This window comes from Sciurus carolinensis, chromosome 3 (assembly GCF_902686445.1).
Source record: "Sciurus carolinensis chromosome 3, mSciCar1.2, whole genome shotgun sequence".
NCBI classification, from domain to species: Eukaryota; Metazoa; Chordata; class Mammalia; order Rodentia; family Sciuridae; genus Sciurus; species Sciurus carolinensis.
Window position 1 is genome coordinate 158,037,874 of NC_062215.1, and position 26,168 is coordinate 158,064,041.

At 32.0% G+C, this 26,168-nt stretch overlaps 1 protein-coding gene across 5 annotated transcripts in view; it reads right to left on the reverse strand.

The window, feature by feature from the left end:
• Window positions 1-26,168, reverse strand: part of Erbb4 (erb-b2 receptor tyrosine kinase 4) — a 1,062,955-nt gene that overhangs the window by 203,645 nt on the left and 833,142 nt on the right. For all 5 annotated transcript variants that reach the window (XM_047545016.1, XM_047545015.1, XM_047545020.1 and 2 more), the window contains exons 17-18: window positions 7,604-7,736; window positions 3,116-3,238 (exon numbers count right to left, since the gene is read on the reverse strand). In XM_047545016.1, the coding sequence (XP_047400972.1) occupies window positions 3,116-3,238; window positions 7,604-7,736 (256 nt within the window). The remainder of the gene's footprint in view (window positions 1-3,115; window positions 3,239-7,603; window positions 7,737-26,168) is intronic.

A 26,168-nucleotide genomic window follows, 5' to 3' on the forward strand; every position in this document is an offset into this window, starting at 1 on the left:
TGGATAGAGAAAGCATATTTTTCCCAAATGAACACAGAAGCAAATTCATGTTCATGAAATTCATATTTCATGAAAGGAAATTAAAAATTCTCAAATTTAAATTTTTTAGCCCTACCATAAAAAATATGAGTTTTAACATTAAAATGAAAGAATAAAAAAATACTCATTACTCCTGAATAGAACATCTATACTTCCTGTCTTTCTTGGTATCAGATACTTATATTCACATCCACTTGGAACATCCATATTAAAACATAGGTAATCATACTGCTCAAAGTTGTAATAATACGAGGAGACTAAACACAGAATTGTTAAAAAATAATAATAAAAGCAAAAAAATACTTAAACTCTTAGAAGGTAAATTTAGAGTTATGGTTTTCCTATTCAGAACCAAAAGGGAAATCTAAATATCAAATGCAAAATAATAGGCTAAGGTCCTTATGGTATAAAATTAGAAAAAAAAAAATGAAAGCAGAAATGGGAAAAAGTAAGCCAGGCAAGGACCTGTGAATCTACATTTTCACACTGATAGTGTCTAGGGTGGAGAACATACTTAGCATTATTTTATAAAATGTCCACAGAGGGGGTACTTTAGTAAGAACACAAGAACTATGCTGATACCCATGGTAGTATTTCTAATCTTTCATGCTTAAACACAGTATATCTCCAGTTTGGAGGAAAAATTAACCAAATAATTGGCTGAGCAATTTGCATTTCTGTAGTCAAGAACAATCTTTTATAATTTAAGACAGTATGTCTTAGAACAATTGATATAGTGATTAAAATCTAGGACAAACTATCCATATGCCAGGTATAAAATTTAAACAAACTTATGGAACTTACAATAAACTCTAATTACAAGTAATTCCAATAACAGGAAACATTCATGGACAACAGAAAAATAATTAAGTCTTAGCAAAAATACTGAAAAATATTTATTAAATATTTAAAAGGGAATATTTTTTTCCTGCTGAGGTCATCAGATAGTATTTAGTCCTAAAATATCATGTCTCCATGGTTTAAAATAAATTTTAATTACTGGACTATATAATAAAAAAGTATGATTATACTTCAGAAATAATCCAGAATAAGTAACTTTTAAAATGGAAGTTTCTTTAATACATTTAGAATTGGCCATTTAGCTCTGTGTCTCTCTTCTCTATAAACAAATTTGCTAACTTATATTAAATTTTGTTAGTGTAACATGCAGAATTGTTAAAACACTAATACTTATGAGAAGAAAGTTCTAATATGTTTCTATTGACTTATATTATGGCTAAGCACAGACCCTTCAGTCATGTTTACGGATACGGAAAATTGAAGCAATTACCAGATAATTCATGTGGGAGAATCCTAAAACAGATGATTTGAATAGGGATTTATGAAATCTAAATGATCCAGAATGATTGTCAGTATTAATCCAATTCACTACATTACTTTTAACATTCCAATTTCTAAATTCATGACTGGAATTTAAGATTGTACATATATTAATCCAAATAATTTGCTTGATATCATTTAACATACATATAAAAATTGGAAATATTACACTTATAAATTAAAATTGATATAATTATGTAGATTAAAAATTTAAGTATCTGTAATGATAAAGTCCAACTATACCTTTCCTAGCACAATATAATTGGAGAAATAGGATATTATATTTCTTTGAACATACAAAGAATTTGAAGATTACAAAGGCAGCAAGTCAATCTGAAATAGTGCCTATGCAAATTAAGTGCCTAGTTAATAATTTCAAATTTAATTGAACAAATTATACATACTAACAGATTATGAAAACTTCTGTATTTGAACTTATAATAAGACAGTTCTAGGAAGATAAGATTATTTTTGAACTCTCAGGAGAGAAAAATTAAGGTTTATATTCTAACTAGTAATATTTTCTGTTAAATAAAACATGGTCTTAATAGACAAAAATGAACATTTTTAAAGTGCAAAAATCCTAAAATCAAATTTAATTTAGTCAATATGTTTGTAAATATGTAGGCTTGCAAATAGCTTTAAGAAATATAATAAACTGTGGATGTAAATCTTGGAAATTATAGTAATGAATTATAAGGAGGATTCAGCAGTATCCCAGCAGTTTCTTATTCTTGTTATTTACTATTAAATAAAATTCACTACAATTAACCCTGGGTCTGGCCTCTGGATTGGTCTTGTAATTAAGCTAAATAAGTAAACATACAAATGCTATCATTTGGGCTTTTGGTTTCCAGAAATCTCTCTTATTGAAAAAACATGATTGCCAACTCTTTCCTCCTAGTTGACCTGAATTTCTCATATAAAGTCAATTTTAGTTTGCACAGAATTGTCGACATGAAAACTATAAACATTAACCACTAAATCAGATACCTAAACAGGTAAGCAAAATATGGTTTAGGATCTAGACCTATCCTATTTATATATAAGCACAACCATATGGATTCCAAAGAGATCAGTCAGCTAAGTCCTAGAAAAGGATTCTTTTAGATAAGAGTAGAAGGAAAGAAGACAGAGATTATGGTTCATTGCCTGGGCAGGTCTGGAATTTCATGGAACACTGTGTGGGAGGTAAGGGAAATGGGTTGGGGTTGGATATTTTGGATATGAAAGTAAATTTGCCAAAGCAGGGCAATATTGAAAAGGAATCACTGTGGTGGCCCAGGCCTCTAATCCCAGCAACTCAGGAAGCTGAGGCAGGAGGACCACAAGTTCGAGGCCAGCCTCAGCAAAGGCCCTAAGTAACTTTAGGAGACCCTGATTCAAAAAATAAAAATGACTGGAAGTATGGCTCTATGCTACCCCAGGTTAAATCCCCAGTACCAAGAAAGAAAGAAAGAAACAAACAAAGGATCCGAAAGGCCTCTAGAGAAAGAACTCTATTTGGCTTTGTACTGGCATTTCCTGACTATCTCTCAAGACTGTATTTATCCCAGCTTGTTCAATAAAAATTAATGAATTCATTTGTGCAGCAACTTCTCAATACTATAAAGGTCCTCCTCTCTGAATATTAAAAGGAAATTAGATTGGCTAAAGTAATTACTTTGGCTATTATTTTTTTAAAAGCCTAAAACAAAACTTAAATAACTGATAGTAAGTGTTGTCTTGTACTTACTTTATAAACGGTTCCAAAAGCACCTGAGCCAAGGACTTTTACCCTTTTGAGTTCAGTTTCTTTCAAAATACGAAGTTGAGCTTGGTTGGGTGCTGTGCCACTGGGAGTTAAGGGTTCCACCAACTGCAAAGTAAATTGATAAAAGTACATAACTTTCAATTTGTTAATCAGTCCTGCTCTCAATCCCTCTCCCCACCCCTCTCTGTCTCTCACATGCAAAAACACAGACTTTATATGACAAACAATACTTTTATAATATGAACGACTCACCACCACAGACACACATTTAGACACTCCTTTAGACGCTGTCCTTTCTCTTCTGCTCTTTGCCTAGGTGAATTCAAGCAACGAATGTGTCCTACCTTGAGGCATAGTAGACTAGGAGACATGGCACATAACAAACAGAATCCTGCCTTTTTAGAGCTCAACATCTATCTGAGAAACTAGGACAAACATGTCAGAAGAGGGAAAAGAACACATGCTGATACCCTAGGACAGTGCTCCAAAAACTTCAGTGAGTATGTTAATTACTTAATGTTCTTGTCAAAATTGCAGATCCTGGTTAAGAAAGTCTAGATTAGGCCTGAAATTTTTCATCTTTATAGAACTCCAGGTGGCAGCTATGTTTGATAATGCAAGGCCCTTCGGTACCTTCTCCATTAAAAAAAAAAAAAATCAATGATTTGATTCAAGATCATAAGTGAATGCTATGGAATGCAAAGGAATAAAATTACCTTTAGAGACTGAGGCTCACTAGTTCTGGTTTGCTAAAGGAGATCTGCTTTAAGATCATCTTGTGATAAAAAAAATGGATTGGCATCAGGAGCATACTGTCATGGTTGGAAGAATTTGGGCACAGCATTGAAGAAGGAGGAAGACATGGAGGAACCAGGAAGGAGTGAGACAGGTCTGAAGGTGAGATTAGAGTAGGAGATGCCATGGGCTGGCTGGGTATGGCCAAAATGTAAAATCAGGCTGACCGTCTTAGATGTCACAGTTAAGAAGTCATCCAGCTAGAGAGGATGAATGAACAGGGAAAGCTATATGAATGGTGCTGATCACTTGCAAGTGTGAGACAAAAATTGTTCACAGTTGTTAAGTGTTATGCATAGTTTCACTGTTGGAAGTTTCATTTGCCAGTGATCAAACATATTTGGAAAATGTTCAATGGAAAATTCCCCAAATAAACAATTTTAGTCTTAAATAACTTTCATTAAAGTATACTCTTATAATTGTTCTATTTTATTAGTAGTAATTATTTTTAATCACTCACTGTGCCTGATTTATAAATTAAAGTTCATCAGAATTATGCACATAGAGGACAACACACAGTATATGGAGAGTTTAGTACTATCCATGGTTTTTAGGCACCCAGGCATCCCAACTGGGAGTGGGTCTTGGAAAGTATAACGCATGGGTAAGGTGGGATTACTGCACACGACAGACTCCAGGCACCAAAATGTTTATATCCTTTGTTAAAATGTTAGGTTTAATTCATGTTTGAGGCAAAAAGTAAGTAAGAAAAGTAGGATTCTTTTTTCTTTTCATTTTTAAGCTAAGGAACTAAACTTTAAACAAAGACAAATAGCCTGTTTTTTCTCTGCATAAGGAAATAATTAAGGGCTACTCCTACTCAAATTGTCTTGAAACAACCACAGTATTTCAAAATGTCTATTTACAAGACTAAGTACACTGTGGCCCTCCAGCATGGGTATTATTATCATGCTTCTGTGAACATGATGGCCTACTTAATTAGCGGGACAACAGAGTCCTGAATATAGGTAAATGTAGCAGTAGCAAGAATTTTAGAAAGAACATGCTAAAATTATCAATAAATTTAGGTTATTTTCTAATAGGTTGATAACTAATCTGCTTATAATTACATTGAAGTTGCATTTTAAAAGTCTCAGAAAAAAAATCACTAAATTATTTGTTCAATGTGGAAAAAAATCTCCAGCAGATTCCCTTCACTTGAGGACAACTATATTAGAGGGAGTTATTTAGTAGATGTAAATACACACACCAGGTGTATGACGAGTCATTTTTATGAATCACTTTTACAAGTTACATACAAAAGTCATATAAAATCATATGCAAAATTGGGGAGGGAGTTTCAGCACTTTGATCTAGATAAAATATATATGTTTTGGCATATACCAAGCAATAAATTTTTTATTTTTTAAAGTGCACAGTTTCAACTAAGATGTTTACTCTATACATTTTGCTTATAATTGTCAAGTTACAATTATATTAGGTGTCACTTCAAATTTTATACAAACTTATTTTTCTAGAAATCTGAATACTATTCCTCTAAAAGGAGCATATTTTCATTTCATGACCAAAGGTGATATGGTAGAAAGAACACTGAGTTTAAATTTAGAGGGACTATATACTAGTGCTGCTACTCACAGACTTAAAAGGAAATTTATTCCTCTTAGCCCCTTATTTCCCATCTGTGAAATAGGTATAGCAATAATCATCTGAGAGGGCTGATAATGGATGAAATGGGACAGCACTGTGGAAAATTCTGAAACATTTTCTGACATATTATAGGCACTAAAGCTGTAATTCTTAACAGGATAGGATCATGTCTCATTAATATAGTAATTATTGAATCAAATCACTTACCAAAGCATCAAGCTTATAATATATCTAAAAGACTGTGCTTTTGTACTTTTAAGCATATAATAGAAGAAAGACAATCTGGAGCAAAATGATCTGGGAAAGTAGATCAATTTTAAGTGCATTCCAACAATATATTATCCTTTCAAGACCTTTCCACTTCGTTGGAATGTTATAACTTTGGTATTTAAAGATTTAAATTGATCCTCTGAAGAATTTCTCTTCTATTTAGATAGGGGTTGAAAATCACAATTATTTATTTTACTGAGAAAAATATGGGAATTCTACAATCACCTAACTGGCAAGTGTAAAATAATTTGGTCCTAAGCAATAAATTTCTTTACAAAATAAAATCTTTTTATGAAACCAATCAGCACATGTTGATTTAGCAAGGAGATGACAATCTGACAGACATTCTTAGCACTGCATTAAAAAAAATAAAGCATTACTACTTTTTGCATAATAATAAGACTTCCTTGCACATGGTTAAGAAAATTTTTCTCCTAAATATCCACTGCCGTTAGAAGCCTTGAGTTCCCTTCCAACTCTGGTTTACTTTATTTTTCAGAATTCTTTCACCAACTGCCCCAAGCTGCCCATGAGGGGGAATTCTATCTGCTTGCAGCCTCCTACTTAATTTGAAACTCGTATAACATATGTGTTATTTCCTACCTTCCATTCACATATACATGGCTGAAAGTAGTTATCCAGTTAATGTACATATTACTACTATGTCTTCTTAGGTTTGTATTTGACTATCTTTATTTTGCTTAAGTAAGTGCATTGAGGAGAAAGTTTATTTTAGTTTAGATAAGTCCAATCTTTAGAAAGTATTATTTTCAATGTAGCTGGAAAGTTTCAGGAAACTACTTCACAGTGTGCTTAGTCTTGTAAATAGACATTTCACATGATTCTTCTATCTAGGTTGAACCTCTGAAGGAAAAGAGCTAAAATTGAAATCAGTAGCAGTGTGAGAAATTTATAAAAGAATGAATATTCCCATTCCTGTTAAGGTTAAGAGGAAAAGTCAGATTGTCACATTGACATGAAAGAGAAAACAAATCCATTGTAGCCTGTTTCCAAGCAGAATTGCTACGAATTATTCAGGTGGGCACTGCTATGGGGATCTGGAAAAAGAGGTAGGTGGAGTTGAGAATGGTTTGGTAGTGCAGAGTCTTCTGTAATTGTTTCCCCTGCCCCACTTCCTTGTACAGTGAAATCTGCATGCTAGAGAACTCAGCGTGGCAATGTAAAGGAAATTATAATAATTTATGGGTAATTTACATATTCATAGTAACCACCATGCATAATATTAAATGCACCTCATAAATTATTTTGTACGTTCTGCAATAACAACACTAAGCTTTATCCTGTTAGTATAGTCTTTCACTGCTGGTATAATGACATCTTTGGTTATCAATTTAAGATGCTAATTAAAGGACATATTGTTTACCTATCTGTTTGTGTTTTGAAACAGAAAAACTCTTTCAAAAATTCTTTCGAAAATACTTTCAAGTGTGTTCCTAGTTCTGCCACTGACATCCTATAGTCAGATACTTTTCTAGTTCTGCCATTGAGAAAGTTCTACCCAGGTCTTGCCAATGGCAAGCGCCACCCCCAAAACCTGATCCGTCTTTTCCCCAATGCCATACATCCTGGATCTCTGACATCTAATCTCTTCAAGCCATGAAACTACCTTGACTACTACTACTATATACTATGATTCTTGTTCAGCTTTATATAAAAAATAGGAGCTGTCATCGGAAACAGAACATTCACTTGCATTAAAAAACTGATTAGCATCCAATTCTCTTAAATTCAATTGGAAATCCCTAAACATATAAACGGAAATAATGAACACCCCACCTCTGTTTCCAGGAATCTTCTCAAGGCTCTTTTCTTTTTGATGCTCTTCCTTCTAACATAAACTGCAAAGGTCAGACCCACGATGACCAGGATGAAGAGACCTCCAATGACTCCAGCAGCAATTAGGGGAGTTCTGCCAACCAGAATGAGAAAAAAAAAAAAAAAAAGAAAACATATGAAGAAAGAAAGAAAGAAAAAAAAAAAAACAGAAGAAGAGAAAAGATCTGTCATGCAAGACATTATCCACATTGCATAAATATGGTCAATTAGAAGAAATGCAAATAAAAATCAATAAAAATGCTTTAGTACTGTAACAAATCTTTTCTCAAGCAAAACTTTTTGTTTTGTTTTGTTTTTAAATAACAAATCATGCACATACAACTAAGCAGCCACAACCCGCCATTTTGTGAAAAAATTTGGTTACAATGTAGACGATATGCTAAGATATTGGCATGGGAACATTTTAAGTTATTTTAATTTTATTATTATCCATGAATAAGTGGAAAATACATTTTAATATTATTATTGTGACACATACTTTTATTTTCAGCATTGTCTATAAAGCAGGCTCCCAACATGGCACTATTAACCTTTTGGGCTAAATAATAGATTGTCATGGGCACTATTCTGCATTTTAGGAAGTTTAGCAGTATGTCCCTGGTCTCTATCTACTAGACACCAGAATACCCATCTTTCAGTGACAGTAATGTCTCTTGACATTGTCAATTATCTGCCAACATCAATTCCAGTAGAGAATGCTTCTCCAAAGCAAAAATGAGTCATCTGGAGGCACGTGAACCCCCACACCTTTGGAGTATGAGGGTACTGATAAGACAGTTGTTATTGCCAAAACTGCAATTTGAAACTTTGATAAGGACAACACAGGTAGAATAATGTGCAGGAGAAAGAGAAGAGGGTCAAGCATTTTCAGAGTGAGAATGACAGGACTATGTAGTATAATCACGTGTGTCTAAGCATCCTATGTTCACAAAAGAGATTTGCATCTGCACATTAAATATCACAAAAATGTAAACAATTACCAAGGAGGCATTCAGAAGAGGCTAGAAATTTTTGTTCTTAAAATGTTTTTCTAATGTGTTTTTAACAGAGATATAATTTTGAAGCTGACCACTTCTTACTCTTTTCTTAGGTAAATTATTTCCTTACTTGAAGGGTAATAGTCACATTTTTTAACTCTTGTTCTAGAATAAAGCAGAGTCCTGAAATATATTAATTCCATATGCCATAACAAATAACCTTGAGCAAAACACATAGAGGTCATCTAGTAAATATTTGACTGGGAAGACTTTACAATATCAAAAAAAAAAAAAAAGAATTCCCTGCATACTTATAAATTCTAAAGTATTTTATAGCATACATTCCTATTTTTAGAAGAACCTATTCTACACAGTTACATTTTCTTAGAAAAAAATTACTTACACTTGCAAAATAAACTTTCGTTCAAAAATAGATCAGAAACAATGATAGTAGATGATCCTAAATAAAACTCTGGAATTCTAAAGAAATCTTGAAAAAAAAAATCTGTGTAGTTACTTCTATAAATGAAGTCATGTCTTTTAAAGATTATGGCTGTTATATTGTCAAATAAAACTGCAGAAAAATCTAAAAAAGTAGTTCATCCTAAAGGTTGTTTCCTGACAGCTTAAAGTACTAAAGCATACTGAAATGTCACTATAATTCAACTAGGTTTTCCTACATCGGATTTTCTAAAGTTATAAAAATCTATGCTGGTAAAATTAAACTATAGTATAGACACAAACTCATCATTGTGATGTATTTTTGTGTGTGTAACACTGAAGTTTTGGACATGCCAGATAAATATGTACTTCAGAAAATATTTCAGATTTTCAAGCAAAGGCATAGTTTTAAGCACAAGTACCTAACGTATTCCTGAAAAGATATTACTGCATAAAGAACTGTATTTTTTTGTTCCTTAACCCATTTTTTTGCAAAGGATTTATGTATAATCAAGAATAGTAATCAACATTTTGTTAACTGTAGATGATTTAGACCAAACTCTAAACTCTCGGCTTCCTTATTTTGTAAAAGAATATTTAAATGTATTTATGAGAATACATATAAGCATATATATATATATTATATACACACATATATATGTCAGTGTCAATGTCACAGTAAATCTTTAAACATGATCTATCATGATTTTCTTTGTTAATTGACTGCTTTTTAAGGACAGCTTCCAATAGAACAAAATGAGACCCCCATTCATTTCATCTAATTTGGATAGAGATTAACTGTCATGTCATTACTTATGAGGCTGATCACAGTAATAAAATCAGCATTCAAAATCAATAGACAGTAATTGCTGTTTTTCTAGTTAATATTTACTTCTGATACTTTTCCACAGCAGTTCCTATGTTTGACTTAGATTTCTTTACTGTTTTCTCTCATGACTCTGGGAGAATGGTGGAGTTACAAATAACCTGAAGAAATGAGGAACTCCATTTCTGTACCTCTAGATCACAGGTCAATATCTAGTTGAACATTTTCAGAGGCCAAATTCTTCCTATGCTCACATATTTTTTCTTGGAAAAAAGAGTTAACCACAAAGAAGACAATAAAATCAAGGAAGGAGATAGTAGGACAAGTTCTGTTAAGTAAGTGATTGTGATAAGGAAAGAGAATGATCCAGACTAAGAAGACTTGACAGACATAAATAACAAGGGGACATGAAGGGTGGTCCTGGATTGGATCCTGGCTTGGACAAACTAGCTATAAAGTCATTTTGGGGATAACTTGAGAAGTCTGAATATGGATAATTAAACAGATGGGGTGAATATTTGCTGCCATAGGAAGACATGGACCATAAATTGAAAAGATTGGGTTACAGAATAGTCAGAACTTAATATGGGAAAAATTACTCATATATCTGCATATGTGCTTGTAGATGTATGGATGTAGGTTAATATCAAACACAACACTAGATAGTTGTTATTGGTAGTAGGACTATGACACTCATTTTTATATGTTTACGTATATATATTTCTTAATTTTCTATAATGTATATTTCTTTGGAAATAAAAGTTCACTCAATTTGAGAAAAATACAAGAAAAATCTAAACCATTATCTAAAACTTTAGTTTTATAACAAGGGTTATTTTATTTATTTTATTCACTTTTTGCTCAAATATTTACTTGTATTTTTTCAGTTAAGATATCCTTTTACTCTTCCCTGTTCATATTCACCATAAGCATTCTTCTGCATATAATTTCTATTCATTATAGTTTAATATGCCCAAGACATTTAATTACCAGTATACTTCTTACAATTAATTTAATGTTCCATAAGCCAAGTTAATCTGAAAAAGTTGATCCTATTTACACATTTCTTACTTCCCTCAATTTTGATAATTCCTAGATATTTGCAGGTGTTGGGTAGAGGCCTACTTTTCTTTTTCCCCTTTATAAGTGCAAATGCTTAACTTTTCATGAGGACCTGAGATAACCAGTTACCAAAACTGTGTCTTTCAATTGCTATACCTCCCTTCCAGACTGACTGCTATTTCTGAGAGTTTTTTTCTCTTAGTTTGTGTGTCAAAGAAATCTCCAAGTGGCTCAGATTAGACACTAGTGATATCAGAGGAATTAATTACTAAGCAATCTGGATTTACTCTATAATTGTTTATCTAAAAGAGTTAGTGTTTGGTGACTGGTTTGTCTTTGATCTTCCATTTAAAATGGTACCCGCCCCCCATATAAGATAGTTCAAGTGTCAAGTTTGTTCTTGACTTAAGAGATATTATCAATCGATGGTTTACCTTATTCTGTGATTTGGAAAGAGTATAGTGAAATCAATATCCTCCTGCCATTTAAGGAAATAATATCACAAGGATTGTGAATCACGAATGAACTTTGCTAATTTATTTAAAAGCACATAATTTCATTTCAGAAACAATAATATTCTATTTCCTTGAATGCAATTACCTTATAAAAAGCAGTATCTTCCAAACTATATTATTCATTTAAAACACATATTGTTGTCATTCGTTACTGTATTTAAACATGTTGTTCATGTCACTAAGGAATATAAGATGTGAGAAAATACATGACAAGTCATTTTAATAAAAATTCAAATAGTTTCCTTCATTGAACTGTTTCCTTCCAGATATAAGACCACAAAAAAAGTGTACTAAAGTCAATATTATTTATGATTAAAACTCAAACATTTCTTCAAAAATATTTTGTTATGCCCTTTCAATTTTACTTTAGTGGCTGGCTATCCTTTAAAAATGAACAACATTGCTCTTTGCTTTAATTTGTAAAACCAGTATTTTGACTAAAATAGTCAATGCCAAGAATTTAAATTTATGAGATAGATTTTTTTAAAGGTAATGCAAATCCATCACCAAATAATAGACCAATTACATTTATAAGTGTTTTTTCTTCATTTTTTAATACAGAATAATCTTCAAGTTAAGATAAAGAAAATAACCTGTAGTCCTACAGTACACTGTTGGTATATAATTTGCAACTAATAGCATTGATTTTAAATCATAAATTTTCACTTTATAAAGTTCATATGGTACTAAATAATTTGAAAACTGGTCTTCAGAATTCATTGGGTCAGACTTAGAGTTTCTTCACTATTTATTTACAGGCCCTAAAGGTTAAACTGAAAATGGGTGTGTGTGTATCTTTTACGGATGTGGGAGGTAAAGGCCAATAAAAGCAACATGGTAGTAAGATAAATTCAGTGCAGCAATTTTTTTTAAACACAATTTTTGTATCATAAAACTTGCAAGTCTCAAAAAATGTTAAAATAGTGTAACATTATTCTTTGGTGTTAATTTCAAACTCTGTATGATTTTTCCTTATAGTGATTGTGGCAGAAAAACATTTTGGATTCAGACTAATCTCAATTTCCATTAGAATCTGCCTCCAATATGTGTAGTGCTTCTATGATATAACTCAGTTTAAATACAAACCCATTCATTCTTCACCAAAACTAATGCAAAGAAAACATGGTAGAGAACTACCTAGTCTTTCATATACTTGTGAGCTCTGATGAATTTAGAACACACTTAATACTATTATTAAGTCAAATATTTTTAAACTTAAGTGAATCATATATCCCTTTTTGGCCAGGAAACCTCAGTTTATATAGTCAAAGTATTGATAGTACCTCTTCCCTCTCAAGAGTTACTGTGTGATCAATACATCCATTTTTTTATCCTATCTTTAGCCCAATATAAGGGAATCTTTTGCCTGGGATACTCTGAGCTAAATATATATATATATATCTTCAGATATGTATGTTCAGATAGAGATACAAAGATATGTGTGTGTGTGTGTGTGTGTGTGTCCATATACACTCATGCAAGAGTGTCTAGTAATACAGTAAATTTTACTTGTTGGAAAGATAAATTATTTTCTCTAATAAATAAATATATATGCAACTTAAATGTGTATTCCATAATTTGTGGTCAAAAGTGATGGTTCTCTGTAAACCTATTTTTGTTTTAAAAATATAATTAGGTAACATTGACTCTTATCCTGTATTGTGTCTTTCTTCCGAAAACCTTATACTAATAAAAACAAAACCATGAAGCTTCCATTAACCAGAGGTTACATGGATCTTCAAGGACATATTCAATGTTTCCTAACTTACTCTTGCTATAAGAAATACATAGTTGATCAAAAACTGTTGACATTTTATTGAAATACTTAGAACCTATCACAATTGCCAAATGAGTCAAAGAATACAACTTTGAAAATATGAAAATTTCAGCATTTCATTAATTATGTAGGCATTTGGAACACAGCAAAAATTTCTCTTCAAAAAAGAAGCCCCCGTTGACAGGTTCCCCTGGGCTTTATAGCACATGTAGGGTTATTCACTTCATTTTAAATCAGAAATAATGAAAAAAATAAAATGACAAAAACTTTCATGCTGTTATGGAAATTATTTCCTTTCATAGAAATAAACCAAAATTTTATTTGGTCCTATGTACTACCTTTAAACTTAAATAATTTAGATAAAATGTACATTTTTCATTCTAATAATTGTCAGTAGTTGTATATTCCATAATTTAAAAATTCTTTTTACACGCATTATATAGCTTCCTCATAACTATTCAACACAGATCTTATAAACCCATACTAAAAACAAAGGAAAAAAACTCAGAAAAGTTAAAGATACTTGGATGAAGTCAAATATGAATAGTTGTTAATACTAAAAAGGTCTCTTGAATTTTTAGGCACATTACTATTTCAGATGTATTGTCTGTTTCTAAAAAGTTTCATTAGAAATGTTTCATTAAGTATACAACATTAATCAGATATATTCATTGTATGTGATTCACTATATATTCACTTCACTATATATATTTAAAGAATACAAAATGTGCCTCAATTTATTTAGGGGATTCTCATAGATCCTTTGATTTAATATTTACTTATATCTTAATATTTTAATTATCTTTTATCATTTTCTCTGTTGCTGTATTCATTATGGTTTAAGTTTATTAAGTCCTTTATATTCTTGGGTATAAAGATTAGAGATGGCATTGTTCTTTTAGTTTCATTTTATTTTCTTAGTGAAGACAAAGCTAGGAGGATTTTTTAGAAACATAAAACAAGGTTTTCCTTTAAGAAAGGAATGACAAGCGGTACCTAACCCCAGTGACACTGCTTACTTCACTACCATTCTGTTCAGTCTTCCTAAAACAGTTCAGATTTGAAACAGGAGACCTTGAAACACTAGGAAATGTTAAAATCCCCAGAAGACACTTAAGGGTTATTGCCTAGGGCAAGGATAGCTACATTAGGAGATTTTTTTCCCTCTTTTTAGTCTCTTGCAAATTGTGCCTATTCTGACCCAGAATTCTGCCTGCTCTATAAACATGACACAATTTTTCCTTTTTGAGCCAATGAAAATGATCTGGGTCAGACTCAGAGGTTGACATTATTGACAGTAACAGTTTTTATTTGATGTGACATAGGGTGTTGCAGTGTCTCTGCCTCTGATTAAATCTCAAGATTCTTCTACTCCATTTAAATATGGTCAGAAGTGCAAGTGTTTAAGCAAAAGATGCACAATGTATGCTCCTTCTTAAGCACACTTGAATGTTTTTGACTTGTTTTCATATGTTAAAATAACTTTTTCCACAGTTTAACATGTGAATGTCACATTTCATTGAATATGTGTTACAAAATTATTTCAGTAGAGATATTGCCATTAAACCAATATGTAAATACTGATTCTTTTATTTGTAGGATTAGCTTCTGAGAAAAATTTCTGGTAGTTTCAGATTAATTACTTCCTTCTCCTTAGAGCAATACTTAAACCAATACAGGGGCGTTTGCTTTTTGCAATGTTTGAAGAGGTATATAAATTTATACTCTTAACTTTGAGGTAAACATTCTCATGCTTAAAGACACCTTCCTAAGTATATAGACAATTTACCTATGAATTTCTATTCCTATGATTCTGTACCTGTATAGTATTGAAACCAGAAAGTACTTTTCTTTTAACAAGGATTTTTAAGAGCTCAGATGAATTTTTGGTTTCACAGTTTAAAACTATCATACAATATCAAAAATGTCTACTTAATAATTATGAATGGCTATTTTAATATAATTTTTAAAATCATATGTATACTGCAATCTGGATAAATAGATATAAACACACATTTGTGTGTATGTGTATGTATAAATATATATATATATATATTTTAGGTAATGGCTTGTTTTCTTTACATACAATCCTATATATAAAGCAACTTTCATTTTGCTTTTACTATACTTTGGATTTCCAAATCCTTGTCTTAAATGGTTTTTAATAAAATACTTACAAAGAGGAAGTTAGGAATTGTCCTTAAGAAATATATCTCTTTACTCAGATGATGTGCTTTCTACTTACTTTTCCCTGCTGACACCTTGTTTCCTGCAGAGGAGACCTCCAGTTGTGTCCAGGGGAGTCAGTGACCTCAATCCACACTTAATAGTCGGATGAACTGAGAAAGGGGTTTCCTCCTAGTTCTCTGTTCTCCATTTGAAGGAGACAGTCAGGATTCAATTACTACATTCTTCAGTTTCCTAGTAACACTTACTTCCTAGATTTGAGTTATCAACAATCTTTTTATCTATATAGTGATAAGCAAGCAAGTATATTCAGAGCTTAAAGGTAAAATATTAGTACTTCTATTTTTACCAGTTCACATGTCTTTCAAGTGCTGAAATTGTGTCACAGACATCTGTAAATTCTTCTGAAGCCTAGTTTTTTATTTTATGAAAAGAAGCACTAAATACAGAGACTAAATACAGAGTTGCTGCATGAATAAACAACTGAATGAACAGTTTACTTATATAAACATTTACTACTTTTTACTTAAAACAACTCTTAAAAGGACACAAATCCTACAACAATTTCAGAGGTTCCTATATATTTTTAAACAATAAAACAGAACTCTAAAATACCTGTAATGAAAAGAATATAAGTTATTTACCTACTGCTTTTCTGAACTAATGCTGATATGTTTTCAACAATTTCTTATTCCTGACTTCCTGGCAAGTGGATAATATTTCTTCCTAAAAGCAGTGAAACTGATTTTCAGACAAGTTTTTTGTTTTGCTTTGTTTCATTTGCCTGTTGTAGTTTGGTGTGTCCTTCAACCCCACCACAGTGTGCCAAAGCCACTGGTTGAATAACCCAACTGCCATTCCTAATACTGTACCTCCTAACAACTTCCAACCTACTGAGTTTTAAAAAATTAAATGACTTCTAGAGTCTCTCTGCATGTTGCTGTAAACATAAAACAAATTCCTAGATGCAGAAAGGAAAGCAAATGTCACAGGAGGAATTCTGGGAAAGCAGATGGAGCCACCCTCCATCTCTGTCCTTGGATGGAACACCTGGACTTGCTGCCCCTAGTACCTTCAAAGCAGAAAGAATAAGAAATTGACATAGATTCAGGCTAGGATGTCATGGTACCATGAATCTCAAGGTTACAGCTTCCATACTTCCAGGCTTTTGTTATGCAAAAGAATAATAAATAGTACTTTTTGAAGTTACAAGGTTTTTTGTTTGATTGTTTGTTTTGACTTATAGCCAAATAAGGTCATAATTAAGAGTGTTTGTGAAAAGATTTCTACTCCCCCCCGCTTTTTCTTTTGCTTTTAACCATGAAATACATTATTTCAAGGTGTCTGTATTTTTAAAGACAAAAAATGAAAAGAGTGGCTCTTCTCCTTATAGTTAACATTTAATAGACCTGGTGCTTGCAGTGTTTGTTTCACTTTCACACCATCTTGGTCATTAGCCTAGGCTTTATGTCAGCCTCAAATGAACTCCTTAGGGAAGGGCATTGAGGTGGGAGGAAGTGCCCTATACTTTTATAAGTAACACTAAATAGAAGTCTGCATAGTTTCCTCAGTTGCACAGTTTCTGATCTGTGGAATTTTAATATGTTGTATTGGACAGCATGTTAATTCTTATTCATTTCCAAATACTACTAGGATTAAAAAATAGTAAGATGCTCGTCTAACTTAGGCAACTTAGGCAGATATATATTGGATTACTAATAAAGAAAACAGAGTTCTTCATTAGTTTTTAACTTGGCAAACTCTACATATCAATTTTTTCTAAGTTTTAGGTCCATGGTCGGTTGGAAGTAAACCAAGGGAAAAAATAAGGGGGTAAGGCTTTCTGTCTACTCTGTTTAAAAATTCTCCACAGAAGACTTGGAGAAAAGACAAACAAACCCTCCTTTCACAAAGGCTCTTGGTCATTGAACTCCACTTTAAATAATGTTTTCAATGTGGAATGGATTGCTCTTTATAGTCTTAGGGGAGGATTATTGTGACCAGATTTCCTAAGTCACATTTTAAAGCATCTAATAACAATGTTTAGTAATATAACTCTTTTTAAACTTATATAAACACCCAACCCCTAATTAGAACACATTTCTAATTGTGGAGAAACTTATTTTTTTCAAAACCAAATGCCTAGAAGATGTTGTGATTCTGCAGATGCTCTGAATACAGATTCACAGCCTCCAGATAATGTAAAAGAAAAAAAAAAATCCAACCTAAGCCAATTCGAACAACATTGAAATAATATAATACCAAGTCAACATCACAATTTGCCTGAAACCATTTCATTTACATGCAAAAGAAATCATTACTACCAAGAAAAAAAACCCACATCTACATGAAACATTCTATTCCAAGCTAGAATATTAATTTTTCAATCTGTTCGTTGTTTACTATTTTTTATTATTAAAATTATGTATACTATTATCATTCAGCTCAGGATGCTATGGGCATCCAGGAGATGATATCTGAAGATTTCTTTGTTTTGTAAATGGTCATTAAGGAAATCATATTAAGTGTGATATAGAGTAAGCATAGTATTTCCTTTTAAGTTTCCTGACTGATCTTTATACTTTCTTCTTCTCTTTTAATTTTTCAGATTCTATATCTTTATATTTCCATTTGGACTATTATCCAGATAAATGGTTCCTCTTTATTTATTTTCATTCCAGTTGTGTTCATGCAAAGTCTGTTTCTCTTCCAGCAAATAAAAAGGAGAGCAAGAGATAAGGATTGATGGGCTTTAGTTTCACCCTCCGGCAATGAGTTAGTTTCTGGAGAACTCTACCATTTCTTCTTGAGTGCATTTTAAGATCACAAAGTTTATTAGTCCTATTTGCAAATAGCCAAAACCAAACAAATGCAAGGAACACAACATTGTTATGCAGTGGGTACATCTTGCAAAAATCACGCCAGTTGTCCCCTGTCATCAAGTAACAATGTATGTGCATAGTAAGTCAAAAGACAGAGAGAAAGAGAAAGAGCAGAAGTGAAAAAAAGATGTAATCTTCCAAACCACCACCTAGACTTAGTATTTCATATAAGGATTAGGCTCGTTATTACTAAATAATTCTAGAAGTTCTACTTACTATTTTCTTGAAAACAATCTGGGATCAAAGGCATGCTGTCAATTGTTAAAATATTAAAGATTTCTATATGAATAGTTGACCATGTCAGATTTCTTAAAATCAAACAATAAATGTATGAACTTTGAAAGAGGATGAATTTAACTTCTTTATCCATCTAGTCCTATCTGTAGCATGATTATCAGCACATAAATGAAGTTAAAAACTCATTAGAATACCTTTGTAAATCAGGTAGTCCTCAGCAACTATTGGCGATAAATTTGCAGCCATGTTTTGATGGGATTGAAAGAATGCAATCACTTGTAAAATTACATAATTTATAGCAAGACTATAACATATTATTTTTAACTCAAGCATTGTTTAAGTTCTATAATTTTACTGTGCCTTCTATTCAACTTTTTAAATAGCAATTAATTTTAAGAATAAAATTGAATACTTTTCATGTATCTTTACACAGCTAAAACATATTTCATATTGTTAGATAAACACATATATAAGCTATTTATTTCATACTTTACAAAAGGCATAAAAATAGGAATACCCTGTCTTTCAATAGAGGATTGATAGTACACTGATACTAGGAGATACTATTCAACTATAGAAAGAAAGAGTTTTACATACTGATCTGGAAGGTTGTTCATAATGTATATAATTAAGTGAGTAAAATAAGTTTCTGAATGATGTAAGGAGTATGGTTCCTTATTAGTATACAATCAAAACTTCTTATTACTATATGTAGATAAATTTGCAGAAGCACTGACATACAGATATACACCTGAATTTAATGCACTGAGCAGATATCACTTTTGTAATTTAAAAATTCATTTTTAAATATATTACAGTAATATTTAAAATATTGGAAGAAGAAAAAATATCAAAAAATATGACTGGTGAACTTTGATCATCAGGAGGATAAATTTTACTTTTATTTGTTCTGGTGGTCAAAGAAAGATACATGGGACAAATTTGCTAAGATAAGAACCACCTAGTCATAGCAGTATACTCAAAAGCCAAAGTAGTTTTATTAGCAAGGGATTTTCCATCATGATTCCTTTTCTTGAGAGCATTTTAAAAAAATTGATATAGGAAAATTTTTTCACAACTCAATGCTTTACCAATGTTCTGTACCTGCACAATTGCACAATTGATGATGTTTGCAGTAATGGTGTAATTTAGAGTAATTGTTACATATCAGCTTTTCGCAATTAACACTACAGGTATTGAAATCTGTTAATTTCTCAGAACACATACAAAGTGCTGTTAGATTCTGATTATATATTTAACAGTCTTCTAATTTAATGAGTTCAGAGTCACTGATAGCTAACCACAACCTGTTATTTTCCATGGAAAAATAAAATGGGTGACTTTCAAGTTGGGTTCATGTAAAGTAACAGAGTGCAAATTATTGATGATTTGCAAGTTAATGTCAGAATATTTTAAATGTGAAAATTAGCACAGTTTATATTTGAATTTCATTTTCCAGCCCATCCCTCTCTTCACATATGCCCACTAAGAAATATCTACTTCCCTTATTGTAAGATGACTTTAGCTCTAGATTCAGATAGGATATATGGCATTAAGAAAAACTCCCTCCCCCAGCCTTTCTATGGCAGCTAGGAATCCCATCTGTACCTTTTCTCTCCATGACTTAATTTCTGCTCATAAAACAGTAATGAGGGGTCTTTTAATCTCTGAGCTAAAAAAGACTTTCATATTTTCTTTCCCTCTGATTTCTTTAGCTTTTTCAAGAAACAGCTATAATGATGATATCTTCCTTCTTTTTATCCCCAAACTTTCATACTCTATTATATCTTCCAAAGCACACTCAAATATCACCCTTCTTCAAAATATCTTTCTCTGATATTGTTCCATCTTCAACTACTTCTCTTTCTCCTCTGCTTCCCGTCTAAAATCACAAGAGATTGACACTTGGCTCTCAGTTTTCTGAATTTTCATATTTCCAATTCAGTTCTGCCCTATGTTTGTATATCTTTTTATTAAATTTTCCAATTAGCATCACTTGAATGTGTCAAAGTCATCACAAATTGAATACATCCAATCTAAACGCAGGACAAATTTTTCACCCCCTGCTGTGTTGTATCTTGGTTAATGTTACTCTCATCCATTCAATTTTGCAATTCAGAAGCCCAGACATAGTTATTAACATTTTCTTCTCCTAATTATTTCACAGTTAAGCAGTTAAGCAGCAAGACTAGCAATCAATTTTTAGTTTGAAAAATTTGTTGAATCTTCCCATTTCTCTCCATCCTTCCCAATTCTTTGCTTACTCATTTCCAATAGTCCCATCTAACCATTCTCACTGACAATACCAAATATTTACATTACCAGTAATATCACCTCGACAATAATGATTAAAGTACTCTACTTCCAGAGAAGCAGCATCTCACCTTTCAGTTCACCTGCCCCAGTATCTCTACTCCAACCGTCTTTCATCTACTGAGCCTATCATGTTTTGATTGTATACTAGCCTCCCTTACATGCCAACTTCCTTCCTTACTCAACTTATTTTTATGACCCTTTGTACTATTCACATCCCATAAATATCATATATTATGTATCCTTGATTCTTCTTCCTTTTTGAGTACTCAAATGGTAAAATTTTGTTCATAGTTAAACCCAAATGTCCAAGGAGCCATCCCTACATCTAAATAATCATAATATGACTTTACAAAATACAATCTTTCATTTTGATCTGTGAATGCATCTCTCAAAAGGACCCTTAGTACTGCCTAGCGATACTACCATGCTTCTAGGATGATGTCCCTTTCCGAAGTAGTGCAAAGGACTACTTCAAATCTTCTCTTTGAATTTCCAGTGAAGTAGTGCAATGAACTACTTCAAATCTTCTCTTTGAATTTCCAGTATTGCTTCACTCATTCTGTTCTAGGCAATGTTCTCATTTAAAAGGATGCTAAGAATTTACACATTTTCACACCATCAAATCCCCTATCTACCTACATCTTCACCACTTCACTTCTAGTTACAATGGAGGCATAATCCCCACTCCTTTTGATGATCAACTTCTCCACCTGTGTACTAAAAATTTGGCCTGAAGTTGCCATTATCTTCTGAAATACAGATTTTCTTTCTTTTGAATCATTTCCATCAGTTTAAAAACACATTATAATGCTTCCCAATGTAAGCAAAATAAACAAAGATCCTTGAGTCTTTCTTCTCTTCCCTTTGGAGGAAGCACTTGAATAGCTCTCTCTATACAAATTGTCCCCATTTCTGTCTTTTCTGCTTATTATGTTAACACACTTATCCATTTTATCCCTTATATTCCAAAGAAAACTGCTTTCATTTTTTTTTCAAATTTCACATATCACCTCAATTGCATCAAATAAGACGGTGAATATCTGTTTCCCTATCGGCATTAAGTGTAAGCCCAAGCTCCTTCTGGAAACACTTTCTTTACTTGGCTTCCAGACTTTGCAGTTAGCTGACTTCCTCCTGCCTCCACCCTCTCCTTCTGAATCTCCTTGGCTATACTACATCCTGTATCTTTCTATGGCATCAACTTTCATCCAGTTATTCAGGTCAAAATCACAGGTGCCTCTGTTGTACTTCCCTTATCATTCCTTATCATACAACCCATTTGCAATTTGCCTCATAATAAATACTTGTGCAAGTGTATGATTAGAAACTGACATTGAATATTTTTTCACTATATACAATTTCATGATACTATGGTTTTCATTAATTTTTCTATTGGTTCTCTTCTCAGTGCCTTACCACAAACAATGCCTGACATGAAAATAAAATGAAATAATTGGCTACATATTGTTAAATATGTGTATTGTATATACAGAAGAGGTTTTTTGTTTTGTTTTGTTTTCTCCTTTTAAAAATAAAATATGGTATTTATATCAGTAAGAGAACGAATTTTTCTTAGGAGAAACATCATAGGGTACCCCATTATTATATAGAATTTTTATGGTTTTTAATCTATTAAATTTTTTTGAAAGCCACTTTTCATCCTCATCAATCACAACCATATGATACACAATCTAGGATTCATATTCAACCACTTAAAAATCATTACTATTCTCAGCTGCGCCCAATCCCACAAAACCAGTAGTATGAACTAGTGAGGAAGAAATATTCACCCAAGTTTGCATTATATTGTCTTTTATTTTAGCGTCTGTGAAATTTGGATTCTGACTTATATCTTTGATAAGTGAGTTTAGAAATGTGAGTATTAATAGAATTGGTGACAGATCTTAGGGAAGTGATTCTCATAGGGAACAACAATTTTTTTTCAAATTTCTGCAGAATTTATAAATAACTCCCAGTTTAGATATGATTTAAAAATATAACTATATTTATTCATATGTGCTTAGATAAGTCACTGATATATGTAAAATATTTTTTAAAAATCACATTGTGTTGCAATCATTAGAGCAAAATCTTACGGTGTAGAATTCTAGAATGCAATATCAGAGGGAGGTTTCATAGGTAAAACTAAGATTAAGTGAAAGACAGTAGATGAAATCATTTAAATAGGTTGAAAATATTCACTCATCCTCATCACAAAATATCTCTTAACTGTTCTACTTGGAAACCAGCTGGGTAGAGAGGAAGAAATGTGATCTTTGGAATCAGATATGGCTGAACTCAAATCCTTCTGCCACTTACCAGCCAAGTGATATCCTGGAAATTTAATTACTCAGCCTGTTTCCTCATTTATAAAATGGTATTACTGATAAGTATTTTTATACATCAGTCTTGAAAATTAAACGTGACAGCACAGTACACCTGACAGACCTATAAAAGAATTTGTTTAGAGTACTGCAAACAAACTCCAAGCTAAATATGAGATATTTTTGGAAAAAAAAAAAAAAGCAACACAATCCTGGGGAAGTAACAAAAATTGATGTTTTGGTTCTCTCATTGGTTCTGTCTTTACTGGTATGTAGAATAGTTTAGGTATCCATTCTGGGATTTGAAGTTAGGATATGGACTCTAGAATTTAAAGTGCAGAAGTTTAATAAAGAAATAGATTTGGAAATAGATATTACTTTGTTTATTAAAAAAAATTTTTCCTGAACAAGTAAACTTTTTATGGTAAAGGTTTTCATTGTTGTTTTATTTTTACTCTACTAAAAGTAACTATAATTATTCCATAAATGACTCAAGCATATGGAATGCTTTCTCTGAGCAAAGGAACAGAATGCTATAAAAATTACAATGGCTACAAGCACTCAAAGTTTATTAGAGGTGGGTTTCCCTTTCCTTATCATTCATTCTTTAGTGCTGAGTTACTGTGAAATAACAATGAAACTAAACCACTTTAGGTTTGAGAGTGGATGGTAGCTGAAAATAAAATCACTGTGAGGGAATTTTGCTGGTAAATCAATGTGCTCCCTGTTAATTAGCTCCTGCTAACATACGTAGTATGCAAAAATAATTGTATGTTTATGAAAGAATGATTAGTTAGGGAATGTGCTGAGGTAATAAGAAAAAAGCATAAAGAGAGCAATTTGAGCTAATATCTACACATCATTTTATGTAACCACATCACAGAAGGGGGTCCCAGCAAATTAGATTCCTTTAGTTAAATAGGAAATATGAAAAAAAAAAAAAGATACTTACTTAGGGCCTAATACAATAGAGGCCTAAACTATATGGGGATTAATTTTGACTCCCTTCTTAATATATAACAAGCATAAAAACAGAAACTTTTATGTACACTTAAATCTTTCTGCTTAAATACTATTTATTTATGGCATACAGAAATTGAAACAATTATTATCAATATTGCCTATGAAACAGAATTTTAAGAGGGTCTGTAGAATATAATGCCAACTGAGTAATTTTTTATTTTAAAGGTAGACGATAGTAAGAATTCTAAAGCAAACCCTAATTATCGTATTTTTGTCCTGTAGAAGTTTATAAAATCTGGGCACATGTACAAATACATAGGTATGCACAGGAGTTTGAGAAAAGAGATTTTTTTTTGGACTAATCTCATCTATAACCTAGTGAAGTTAATGAAAATGAAGATCCTTATGTCAATATATGAAAGCTTTCACTCCACTGTTCTTATGGTGGGTCAAAACAGTAACAAAACTCACCATTAAATTAGAATTTCATGATGACTAGGCTAGAGCAGGGATTTCCAACAGAAAATGAAAGAAGTTACATAAATAACATATAGTAGGAGGCATATTCAAATAAAGATAGAAGTTAATTATCTAAAATTTAATTTTTTTACCCATTATTTCCAAATTGTTAACACTTCAACATGTAATCAAATAACAAGTTATTAATGAAATATTTTACTTTTCCTTTTCACATTATGCCTTCAGAATCTACTGTACTTTTTATCACTGTAGAATATTTCAACTTGTTTTAACTGCATTGAAAGTGCTGTATGACCACATGTGGCTAGTGCTTATGTATTTGGAAAATGCAGTTCTGGAGCAGTCTTAGAGAAGTCTAATAATTTAATGGAAAGTCTAGAAATGGTGTTAAACTGGGGGATTTTTAATCAGAATTATAATTGTGAGGTCCTGTTCACAAAGGAAGTATTAACCACAGGAGCCAACATGGATACTTAGACCATGCTTCAAAGTATATACATGTACCCTGGTTTTAGTTCTAAGAGGATATCTTAATGATGGTTTCAAGATTTTAGGGATCCAAGAGCAGAATAATTATTTGAAGATAGCATGATTAATTTCTCTCTTAAACATAAAGGGCTCTTGTATGGTATGAGACACAGAAAAGAATTAAATTCCTCACAGGACAAGGAAAAATGAAAAAGGAACCATTGGAAATGATCATTAGTTTATTAGTAGTTACCATAGTACGCAGTGAGTCAGGCAGAGTGGAAGACGGCTCCCAGTATTACTGACACTGGTATATACTACACCTTCTCTCACTTCCAAACACTCATCTGGGTGTTAATGTGAAAGAACTTCACAGATGTAATGAAGAACTCAGTAACTCAAAGAGAGGGAGACACTTTGTGTGGGTCTGATCTAATCATAGGAGCCTACAAATCTGAGTCTAGAGGTCAGAAAAAAAACTAAGAAATTCTAAGAATTTGGCATATTATTTCTGGCTTCAAAGATGAAGAGGTGCACATGACAAGGAGTCCATATGTTCACTTTGCTGAACCCAACCCCAAAATTTTGCTTACAGAACTGTGGTTTTGTTTTTTAGTTGCTAAATTTGTAGTAATTTACACAGGAATAGGAATCGTATTTAGCAACTGAGTGATTTCTTTACCTAATGACAAAGTTTTACTTTTGAAATCATTGCTATTTTAATTTTCAAATACATACCTAGGTCTATGGAATTTTGCATTACAAAATAAGTTTGGGAGCAAACTCTGATAGCAGAGACCCTAATTCACTAATATCTTAATATGTGTCTAAGAACTGAATGCTAGAAGTAAGTATAAGATCAAAAATATATGCTATATGTAGTAGCCCTATCATTTAAAACATTAATTGGAAATGATTCAATGAATAATATTTGGGCACTGACTCAGTGAGATGAAAAGCCATTGCCAAAGTGATCTTAACACTTCACTGATAACTTTGATAGAGGACTAGGCTGTTTTTAATGCCATTCTTTTTACATATGCAACTTTT